At 36.7% G+C, this 12,078-nt stretch overlaps 1 protein-coding gene across 1 annotated transcript in view; it reads left to right on the top strand.

Moving 5' to 3' along the window:
• The first annotated feature begins 3,448 nt into the window (after positions 1 to 3,448).
• The window catches only part of PFDN1 (prefoldin subunit 1), a 52,327-nt gene continuing 43,697 nt past the window's right edge, over positions 3,449 to 12,078 (top strand). The window contains exons 1-2 of the mRNA XM_069484108.1: positions 3,449 to 3,500; positions 5,908 to 6,074. Coding sequence (XP_069340209.1) covers positions 3,468 to 3,500; positions 5,908 to 6,074 — 200 coding nt within the window. The 5' untranslated portion in view covers positions 3,449 to 3,467. The remainder of the gene's footprint in view (positions 3,501 to 5,907; positions 6,075 to 12,078) is intronic.

Genomic DNA, 12,078 nt, shown 5'->3' with positions numbered 1-12,078 from the left:
ACTTGGAAGGCTGGGGTGGGAGGATTGCTTGAGCCCAGGAGTTCAAGGCTGCAGTGAGCGATGATCAAGCCATTACACTCCAGCCTGGGTGACAGAGTGAGATCCTGTCTCTTAAAAAAAAAAAAAAAAAAAGAAGCATGGTTATTCTTTGGGCAAGTGTCCAAGTACTGCATATTCTTCAGAGCTTTCAGACACAGTCTCTTCCTGTCATTTTTAGAAGTTCCAGAGTGAGAAAGGAAATAACTTACTTACTTTGAAGGTCCAAACGAAAGGGAGATATAGAAATGTACTGAAGTGACTTCCAGTTCATCAATGCATATCACATACTGCTAACTTTATGCTCAGGTCAAGTTTTATTTTTCCCCAAATTTGCTTCACTCATGTGGTGTCAAGAATTAAGATAAAAACTGGGCCAGGCACGGTGGCTGATGTCTGTAATCCCAGCACTCTGGGAGGCGAAGATGGGAGGATCACTTGAGATCAGGAGTTCAAGAGCAGCATGAGTGAGACCCCGTCTCTACCAAAAATAGAAAAAATTAGCCAGGTGTAGTGGCGCATGCCTGTAGTCCCAGCTACTCGGAGGCTGAGGCAGGAGCATGGCTTGAGCCCAGGAGTTTGAGGTTGCAGTGAGCTATGATGATGCAAAGAGCAGATGGATTTGGAAAATGACCAAATACAATTTTAAGAATTAAAAATTATAGTTATTGAAATAAAAACCAGTGGATGGTTAAGCAGCGAACTAGACATAGTTGAAAAGAGAATTAGTACATTAGTGGAGAGAGTTGTAAAAACCCAGGGTTTGGCACAAGGAAATAGAAAGATAATAAGTGTAAAGTAGAGGTTGAGAGATGTGCATGCTTCAACACACCTTCTTTTGTTTTTTTTTTTTGAGATAGGGTCTCACTCTGTCGCTCAGTCTGGAGCCTCACACTCTTGGGCTCAAGGGATCCTTCTGCCTCAGCTTCTAATAGGCATGGATCATCACCCCGAGCTAATTTTTTTGCTTTTCTTTGTAGGGCCAGAGTCTCACTATGTTGCTTAGACTGGTCTTGAACTCCTGGCCTCCAGCGATCCTCCTGCCTTGGCCTCCCCAAGAGTTAGGATTACAGGTGTGAGCTACCATGCCTGGCTTAAATTGGGTAGTTTAAAGCAACACAAATTTATTGTTTCAGTTTTGGAGGCTAGAAGTCCAAAATCAAGGACTAACAGGTTAGTGGGGTCGTGCTTCCTCTGAAACCAATAGGGGTAGAATCCTTCCTTGCCTCTTCCAGTCTATTAGCCCCAGATGCTCCTTGGCTGTGGAAGCATAACTTGAATCTTCACATGGTTTTCTCCATATGTCTCTTCACATAGTCCTCCTTCTGTGTGTAACTATCTCTGGGGCCAAATTTCCCTTTTTTATTATATTAAGACATCATGCATAATGGATTAGGGCCCGTTCTAATGACCTCATTTAACCTGATTACCTCTGTAAAAACCCTGTTTTCAAATAGGGGCACATTCTGAGGTACTGGGGGTTAGGACTTCAGAACACCTTTTTTGCAGGGGGCAAAATTAAACTCATAACGCAAAGACTAAGATAATTTACTTCTCAGAGACTCTTACTGAAAGAACCTACTGAAGGATTTCCTTTGTCAAGAAGGAAATTAAAAGTAGGAGGAAGGAATACTATACAAGGAGAAATGATGACCAAAAAATGGAAAGAAGGCTCTTGCCTAAGATCATACTGCTTTTAAGTAGTATAGTCAGTACTTGAACTCTGGTTGTCTGACACTTAGCCCATGCTCTTAACTTTTACAGTCCCTACATCTCTGAATACTGTTTCTATATATAGTAATATTATATACAGGAAAGTATATGAGGCTTTCTTCGAATTTCAATATTTAGTTATTATATATTGATCATCTATAAGGAAGTTCTAAGAAGGTCCTTGATAATCTGAAGTCATGGATCAGACCCTCTTTTTTTCCTTTTTCAAATTATGGAGGAGTGATTTTTTTTTCTGAATAATTTATTCATATCCAGCATTTATTTTGTATTCTTTCCCTGTGAGGCACTGTGATAGGTGTTTTGAGTATAAGTGGTGGGAGAACCATTATTCCATAGTACTGGATTTCAGTGGCTTACAGTCTAATAAGAAAATGTTAAAAAGAAAAAAAAGAAGAAAGAAAGAAAAGGTAGAAAGTGTTATGTACTTTGACAGAGGAGCAGATGCCTTGAGGGGAGTTCAGAGGAGAGATTATCTTTGACACTCGTGATGGGGGATGTGATGCCCATTTGCTGGACTTTGAAAGACAAACAGGACAATGCTAACGAGTTCAACTTAACTATATCAACTATTATATTGAGTACCTACTGTGTGCTTAGAGCTTTTCATCCTGATCTCATTTATTTCTGACAACAACCCCGTTAGGACAATACTGTCATTCTCATATTAAACACGAGGTGACTGAAGCTCAAGAATAAGTGTTCCATGTCCTGATCCCCGGAGCCTGTGAATACGTTAGGTTACTCTGCCAAGGGGAAGTGAAGTTAAAAAAAAAAAAAAAAAAAAAAGAATAAGTGACTTGCTCAAAGCCACACAGCTTGTAAATGGAACCATACTTAGGCTGAAGGTAGACCAAGCCTTGAATCTAGAGCTTTCTAGTTCCAAATTCCCTGCCCTTTTACCTAACAGTTCTTAGAGTAGGTAAAACAACCATTTTTTCCATTTCCAAAAGTCAATTATTATCAATCCTTCTGGTTCAAACGCCAGGACCTTGTACAGCCGAGATTCTCGAAATGTGGTCCATCAGATACTTGCATCATCAGGTCACTAGGAAGTGTGCAAAAGTGCAAATTTTCAAGGCCCCACTCTCAAAGATTCTAAGTAAGAAAGTTTGGGATGAGACCCGGAAAACCTGTTTGTTTGCTCTTTTTAAACAAAATTATTTGACCTCTCATGGTCTTCGGGGAACATGCAGTAGAATTTTCTAGTGGTTTTCTCCATACTGGCAAGCCTGAGGTTCGGGACCTATCCTCGCTCACCCCTGACGGCACAGGACTGGATGAAGCACTGAACGACTAATAAGCGTTTGACCTCATCTACATACATCTCAATTTAGCAGCACAAACTAAGCTATTTGTCAAATTACTTAAAAGCCACATATGAAATCTGAGCGTTGGACCGTGTCTGGAAGATGTGAAGGAGCAAGCTAGACCTGATCCGTCACATGGCAAAGACGGACTGAATTGGAAACCCGAATATTTCAAAGATGACCCGCAAGACCAAGCGGAGCGAAGCGGGGCGGGGGTCGGCGGGGGGCAAGGGGGGCAAGGGGGCGGGAGGGGGCGGCGGCGGGGAGGGGCGTTGCGACTATGACTCCTGCGCAGGCGCAGAAGAAAGGCCAGTGCTCAAATCGAGGCGCGCCCTTCCCCCACCTCTTTCAGGCCATCTCCCACCGCGCAGGCGCATAGAGTGCATCAAGATGGCGGCCCCCGTGGATCTGGAGTTGAAAAAGGTAAAAGAGGGTCTTGAGCAGGCAGAGGCTTCTCGTTGGAGGTCTGGGGGGCTGTGGAAAAGAGTATCGAGTGAGGCTCGAGTCTTGCAGAAACAAAGAGGCTCCAAGGGACGAGGGAATGGCTTCCCAGAGTCCTAAAGCCAGACCAGGCCTCCTTAAGCAGGGGTTGCGGGGCGAGCGGCTCTTGCAGAATTGGAGCCATTTGGGCTGTGTCGGGTAAGTCTGCGGGCCTGTCCCTTCTTTCTGAGCTCTAGAGTCATTTCTTTGCTTTTGTAGCCTTCAGGGTCTCAGTTTCATAGTAAGAACTGAAGAGAGCGTTTCAAACTGAAGCCTCTTCGGACCCCTTGCCTGAGCTGAGGCATGTTATTCTGCCTCCTCATTTGCTTTGGAAAACTCCAAGTCCAACCTTTGTTTTTAGGTTATTTATTCTATCCCATACCTTGAACGTTCTCCGTATCTACAGTTTAGAAAGTCAGACGTCTTTTGTTACAGTAATGTTATTTGAGGGCTTTGGCCCACTGTTCCTCCCTTTTTGGAACGCTTGTCAAAAGAAAGTCTGTAAAGTTTTCCAAATGAAATTGGTATCAGGTGGAATTGAATTGCTCCTTGTTCAAACAGGTGCTTATAAATGTGTCGTTACTCAGAAGGATTTTTCCCACCTGAGAATGATCATGATCCTAAAACCACTAATACCCAAAACCATATGCTTTGGGGGATGGGGTGGGGCGGATTGGAAAGGATCCTAGGTTTCATCTAGTTTAAATCTATAATACTTTTCCAGAAAAGACTCAGTCAGAAGTTGACATTAGAATCCGATATTCTCTGTCTTCACACTTTTTTGACCACTACTTTAGGTTCTTAAGGTGAGAACATCTTAAGACCGCCTCGGGTCAACCTGTGCATGAGAAACAGGACAGCTGAAATAGTTTTTCCTAATAAGTGAAGCTATTTGTTATTACCCTGAGGATATTATGTGTTTGTGTCTTGGAACTTGTAAATTTAGCCCTTACGAGGTGCTTGCTAATGCTGTAATATCTTAGCTTTAACAATATACTCGTTCCTTAGCAAATTGTACAGAGCAATCAATACCTGGAATTTTACATTTCAAAACAAAATTGTGCATTCTAAAAATTTACCTTTTTTTGTATTAAAAGTTCAAACTGAGGTCAGGGTTTAGTGAAAGCTAACAAGACTGCAGCTGTGGAGGAACTTACCTCCCAGTACTGTTTGAATTTGTTGCTAAGAAACAAGTGGACAATGAATGCAAACTAAGAAAATGATTACAGACTTGAATAGTTTTGACAACCAAATGAATTAAATAAAAAAAGAAATTTGTTTAAAGGTTTTATCTTCTAATGTCTTCACAAACAAAGTCTTTTTTTTTTGGGTGGAAACTAGTAGGAAATTTCAGGCACCTCTTCGTCAAAGTAAATCTTTTGAAACCTCACTGGTAGGTGAGAACAAAGTTAGAATAAAAGTTATATAGTAGCCTTTGTTATGTATTACAGTCACAAATGTTGTTATTAAGGCATAAATTTGAGAGCATGTGAAAGTCATTCCAGGCACTTCAACAAGAGTACCCAAGAACTGTGTTTATCTTAAGTAAATGTACATGAGGGTCAAATTTGGCCTGGTATTTGTGGATGAAGATCATGATGCATTTCTTCTGCCAGTGCTCTTCATCTCTCTCTCTCTCTCTCCCTCTCTTTCTCTTTTTGGTCTTTGTCCAAAAAAACTTTTATTGTGAATATTACTGTAAACAGTAGAATGGAAAGATTTCTGACCTAAGGTGTCAGAAGAAATGGATTAAAGTACTTGCCTTTCCACCTAATAATTGCTCAACCCTGGGCAAGCTACTTTTATCTCTTAACTCATTTAGTTAATTACAATAGTAAATTGTGGATGATGAAACTGCCATCCCTAACTCATAGGATTATTGAGAGGAGTAAATGAGATATTTATTATTATATCCCTTATTAATGTTCTCATATTAATAGTCCCATGTTAATATTTCAAATTCATGTGGGAAAGTGCTTTGAAAACTAGTTGTGTGATATAAATGTAGTGAGTTGTTACTTTTATGTTTCTTGTTTTGAATCTCTGGGTTTCATCTCTTGACTATTGCATTTATTGCTCTTATTACTTCTTGAGTACTTGCTACTTGATATGGTTCTTAATGTGCATTTGTTTTGCTTCAAATTGATTGCATCTTCTGAGGACATAGGAAATTCAATATTTAGCATAGTGACTTGATCATTTACAATTGTATTGACTTATTGATGTTTGCTTTGGTAAATTTCACAACTTTGTCTCTGGTTAGCATGTTTTGTTTTAATATATTTGGATTTGACTTAAATGTTTACTGTAAAATGTTTTACCTACTAAATCATGGACTTGTTTTTATTAGGCCTTCACAGAGCTTCAAGCCAAAGTTATTGACACTCAACAGAAGGTGAAGCTTGCAGACATACAGATTGAACAGCTAAACAGAACAAAAAAGCATGCACATCTTACAGATACAGAGATTATGACTTTGGTAGATGAAACTAACATGTACGAAGGTGTAGGAAGAATGTAAGTAAAATATATCCTTAATGAGATTATCTTGGTAGCTCTTTTGTCTGAATTAAATCAGAATTTGTTCATTTTAAAACTTGAGTTAAAGTATCATAGAAATAATTTTAAAGATCATCTAGTCAAATACCTTCTTTTTTAAAAAATGAGGAACTGAATCTCAGATATAAATGTTTACTTTTAGACTTTGAAGTGCATTTCTTAAATACTTCTCCCTTCTCTCTACTTAAGGATGTAACTTCAATGATAAAAATATGATTTGTCATGCGAGGATGTTTATAATTTGTATTGTATGTGAAGATTTATTTAAGTAGGCATGGTTTTAACCTCATCTTCCCTACCTAATGTTTTAGGGGTGATACAAATCATAACTCTTTTAGATGTCTGACCAGTGTTGTAAAATAAAAATAAAGATTCAATTGTCATTTAAATACACTCATTCTAAGTGTCATATATTATTCTGATAGGAGGACAACTCAGTATGTGAGAAATCTAGTAAACCTGTTTACTTTTTGTTTGTTTTAATTATTATTATACAATTAACCATCTACATTTCACTTTTTTTCTTTTAAAAAACATTATCCTTGTGAGAGAGAATAGGTCTGCTTCCTATTCTCTAAGCAGAAAAAAAAAAGAATGGAAAAGCCCTTAAGTACAGGTCACATTCCATTACAGTGAGCTAAAGTAGAAGACTGATTTTTTTTAAGTGGGGGGAGGTACGAGAGGAAGGTTTCTCTGGAATTTGATCTTTGAATATTACTTAGTAAGTGGATCATTACTTCAAATTTGGAGTTCTTTTAGTTAGAATGGAATTTGACCTCAGTCTTGGGATGACTTGTTTTGTGATTGATTTGAAAGAAGCATAACATGTAAAATTTAATAATGGCTTTGGACTGACATCATGAGAAGTAGACTGTGCACATGACCAACTATATCTTTCTGGATAAGAGAGAGATTATGGTAAACTGTTCATCTGATTTGCTTTCTCAGAATGAAAGATATTACTAATTTTATCTCCAAGTTCATATTTTTCATTTTAGCTTGTTTTAAGAGGATGAGAATCCCAGTTTGAGAGTTTGTTACTGGGACGCAAAAGAATTAGGATGAGAACAAAGTGGAAGCCTTGAGTATGTGTCTATGTAGTATGAAGTACATTGTTGGCATTCACTACAGGATAATTTTATCCTTAATGTGAATATCCTTAAGTCTTAAAACAGTAATGCTGGCTTTTCTAGCCTGCCTATTAACATGTTGTACTTGGATTTCACATCACTACACTAGCCTTTGTTTGCAGCAGCTAAAGAATCTCTTTTTCAAAATAGAAAAACTCTTTCACTATCTTTGGCCTTTTGAGCTACAATGCAGTTCTTATTTTTAATTAGGATAATTGCATTTATTAAATGTTCTGCAGAAGTGATAGGAGAGTTGCTTTTTTTATATACTATCCAAAGTGTTACAGATAGGTTGTATTCCACACGAGGAATTTCTTAAAAGAAATGTGTAGTTTTAAATGTTTAGATAAAGTTGGGCTCCTACATGATTTCAAACTTTGGTTTTAAGTTTGACTTTTGTGCTTTCTGCATCTCACTGGGAGTGTGCGTTTGGCCCTGTATTGTAGGGGCATGTAAGGTGAATAGCGTTTGTTGTTTGCTAGAGTATTAGTGCCCTGAGAGGAAGAAAAGACTTGCTGAGTATTAGTCTGGTCATGAGGATGTTCTCTTTCTTGATGCTAAACCTGAAATATCTATTTCTGAATTTATAGTCTTGAGTAATTTTGGGTATCATTGTGATTCACTTCTTTAATTCTAGTGTTTACCTTAATTTGTCTTGTCTTTTCCTTTTCGAGTATTGGGAATTTTGATTAGAATACAAATTTTCCTCAAATTTTTGTTTGAAAACCACAGATTAGAAAATCCCAAACTCTATTTTTGTTTTAGAACCTGCTATAGATTTTTCCATTGCTGAAATTAAGGCCTCATTGTTTGTGCCTGGACTCTTACTAATATAATAGCTTCTTAACTGTTCTTTTTTTCTTGCTTTCCTTCTGTCTGTTCAAATCCATTCTTCACACATTGCCAGAATTGGTCCCATCAGTATTCTTCATAAAATCCTTTGTTCATCCTTTGTTGTACAAGGATAAAATCTAAACTGCTTGGCCTAGCATTTTAGGTTATTCATAATCTGCTCTTAATTTACCCTTCTAGCCTCAGATTCCACCACTTTCTTTTTCCAGTCTCAGGATAGCATGCACATTTCATCTAATGGACTTCCCTCCTTTTACTGGTTATGTGTTATCTGGTGAAAATAATTTTGAGGTTTCATATGGGCTTTAAACATGCTTTAATTGATTAGTGATGTCTGTCACAGGGTGGGGGTAGAGAAGTAGTAGCACATGTACCAGAAATTATTATCCTGACCCTTGCCACATAGGATTTCCTGACACACGCCGTATTTTTGTGCCTTTTTGCTTTCGTTCATCTGTCCTTGGCTGGCAGTGTCCCTCTTTCCCTTGTGAAATTCTCAACCTTCAAGACAGCTAAAATCTTACTTTGCCTCTGAAGATTTTTCCAGTCCCTGGGTCAGACTCATTCACTCTTTCCTTGGTGCTACCAGGGTTTTTATTCCTACAAACAGTAGAGCATGTTGAGTGTGTAGGTGTGTTTTAAATGGGTCAGTCTCCCCAGCAAGATTGTCAGCTCTGTGGGACCATATACATGTATATCTTTGTTTCCTCATTTCTCAGTATAATGTCTGGCACAAAATAGGTGTTAAATAAATGTGTGTTGATTTGAACTTAATCTGATTCTTTCTCTTGCCTAAAATAACAAATAACTGCATTTTCTTTTGGTTCTTTAGAAAAAATAGAAAGTGCCAGAGACTTAAGAATTAGAGTTCATTATTGTATTTTAATGTATGATTCAGTCAAGATTAAATTATAAAAATAACATTTTGACTAAGATCAAAGAAATTGTTTCTGACCAAAATTGTGTCCTTTGATCTGACAAAATTCTTTATTGACTCTATTGCAGAAGTTGACTAATTCTGAATGCCAGCCAGTTGCAGGGATACTCAGTCCGAACTGACCATATAGAAAGCTCAAACCTTTAGAATTATGCTGAGAGTAGTGTAATCCTTGGGGAATAAAGGCTGTTCTATGCAGAATAGTATCAGTATAACTGTATCTATTTTACCTTCCTCATCTTCACATAGAATGAAAATTAGATTTTTCTTTTTAGGGTATGTATTTAGTTAAATCATTGCAAGTCCAGATGCCTTTCAGCTCATAACTGTGGAGCAATTTGGTGGTGTTAAGTACCTCTTATACGTGGCTATTTTTGGATTAAAACAAGGAAAGTCAAGCTACCGGGTATGTGATGGTGAATTGCTATATACTGTAAGCTCTGAGTATTCCATGTTCAAAGCTATATTCCATCCAGTCTTTTGGCATGTTGCCAGCACATTTTAGTTCTCTTACTTCATATTCTTTGGAGAGGCTGTTATGTAGCCTGATACTACTACCACCAATTTCTAGTTTTGCTACTTAAGCTGTTTGTGAGCTGACCTCACCATACTGCTTTGAGAACTATGATGAAAGTTACAACTGTGGAATGATCTGTCTGAATATTTGGAAGTGTTTGTCTTTGCATCTTTCTAGCATGCATAGGGGGAATGGACAGATCTCAAATAAATGTTATGTGACATTTCTTGTATTTTTTTTCATGCATAAGAATCAGTTTATAATTGCTTGTGGGAGTTTTCTTTTTACTTTGCATAGTAAAGCATAAGAGTATTTTTAAAATAAGAATTACATTTGAAAATGCACATGAATGACATTTAACCATGCTAGTGTTTGAAAAGACCATGATTAGAATAAACGTAAAACTTATTAACAATAGGTATGATCCTGACCCTGATTTGATGTCAGGTCTATTATACTAATATGCTTTTTGCTTGATCTTAAATAATATTTCTTCTTTCCAAAAGAGACAAATGAGCTTTTTATTTTTCTAATATAGAAGGAACTTGAGTAGATTAGCCTTTGAGAAGAATGATTAGTGCCTTTAAAAAACTTGAACCTAACTAAAAATAACTTTGTAGCATATTTAAACTAATTTAGAGGTATGCTACCATTCTGTGGGTATTTTTTTACATTTCAGGAACTAAGAATGAACAATGGTATAAATCTGCCAACTAGATAAGTGTCTAGCAATGCAGAAATTGCTGTTTGGGAGCAGTGTTGCTATTTCTACTTGTTGAAGTAATTTAACGGTTGATCTCTAATGGCTGAAAGATCCAGAAGCATAAAAGTTAAGATAAAAGCAGCACAGGTAGAAAGTAAAACAGTAGGTGTATTCCTGATGGGTAACAAATTTTAAAAAATCTAAATAGTTAAGAAATTTTCAACTAATTGGGATACAGAAATCTGAACTCTTCGTGACAGCTTGGTTGAAATGCCCTTTGTTTAAAATTTATGTTGGTTTTGTTTTGATCTTATTTGTTAGTTTGGATGTTGACCTGTAATTTGAATCATGCCATTCAGTAAAGGCAGAATGAAATATTTGCAGTTTCTCTAAGTTTAGTTATTTAAATATTAATTGAAAGGGATATGGTCATGGTGCTTCAAGTTTTGCAACTATTTTGCAATTTCCTGTAGCTGTAGAATTGGTCTTCCAGTCAATTCGAGGTAATTTTAAAACTGAAGATATAGTCTTCCTATATTTTATTCCTTCAGTGGCAAAGTAAGATTAGGAAATAAAAATTTTGGTGTAGTAAATATTCTTGATATTGTTCATAAACACTGTTGATACTGTAGCAAAAATAGTTTATATTGTTGCTTTCACCAGAATCAAGTTTAGATATTTTGTTTAGTGCATACTGTAAGATGAAAAAAAGTAAAATAATGTGTGAGATTACTTTTAAGAGCTGCATTGCAAAACAAATTTACAAATTCCTTTTTTATACTCTTTAAGATACTAATCTGTATTTTAGAGTAGAGAAAATGAAGCAAAGATAAAATAATTGTCAAAGGTAAGAAGAGATTTTTTTTTTTTTTCAATTTTACTTAGAAGGAAGAGAAGTTCTTGGTATTCAGCTCCTTTTACTAATAGAATATGACCCACCCTTCTTGTGTTTTTATACAGAGCCATTTAAAGTCATGGCTTTCATTGCCCAGAGTTCTAAGGGAGAAAAACAACAACTTTTCCTGTTGTGCAAGGAAAAATGACTTCAGTTTTGTTGATGTCACATATGTATGTAACCCCAGATGGGCACACTCTTCTCTTCCATAGATGTAGTGCTCTTGGGAGAGGAGATTTTTGAGTAATATTCTTAATTTCCTTAAATTGTCAATGATTTAAAAACTTGGTGTTCATTATAACTTTGCTGTCTAGAATGACATCACTGTTTTTATGCCAGGGAAGTTAACAAACATGTGCGTAAGAATTACATAGTCATGTTTCTTCTGCAGACAAGTACTTTTTAATAATTCTTTCCCTTCTTCCCCTCCCATATCCTCCAGAATCCAAACATTCTCACTGCAACACAGGAAATAAATTTTGAAAATGTTGTGCTAATTAGAAGTCTGTTGTTCAAAAAAGGGAGAAAAAGTCTGTTATCTTGGAGAGTACAAACATGCTAAAATAAGATTTTTATTTAACGTGTCCTTGTTATGGGGTTACTTATTTTAGGCTTTGAACATGTTTAAAAAACATAAATGTAATTGATTCATTTAGTTACTTGGAGGACTTTACTTCTGCATTCCTGACATCAAAAGATATGGCTGTTTTTAAACAAAGGATTAAGTAAAATCTGCCTTTGTTGTGTGAAAATAGCAGTTATTTAACAGCACAACAGGATACTACAGCGTATCCTCATTGATAATAACCAAGAATCAATGTATTTAATTGGGGGAAGAGTGCAAAGTGCCATTTACTTGCTGCTCCTATGTAAATAAAAATAAAGGTAGCAGCAATCTTGAATTGTGTTACTTTGTCGCTGAGGAATT

This window comes from Eulemur rufifrons, chromosome 10 (assembly GCF_041146395.1).
Source record: "Eulemur rufifrons isolate Redbay chromosome 10, OSU_ERuf_1, whole genome shotgun sequence".
In the NCBI taxonomy this organism is placed as follows: Eukaryota; Metazoa; Chordata; class Mammalia; order Primates; family Lemuridae; genus Eulemur; species Eulemur rufifrons.
This window is presented reverse-complemented; position numbering and strand designations above follow the sequence as displayed.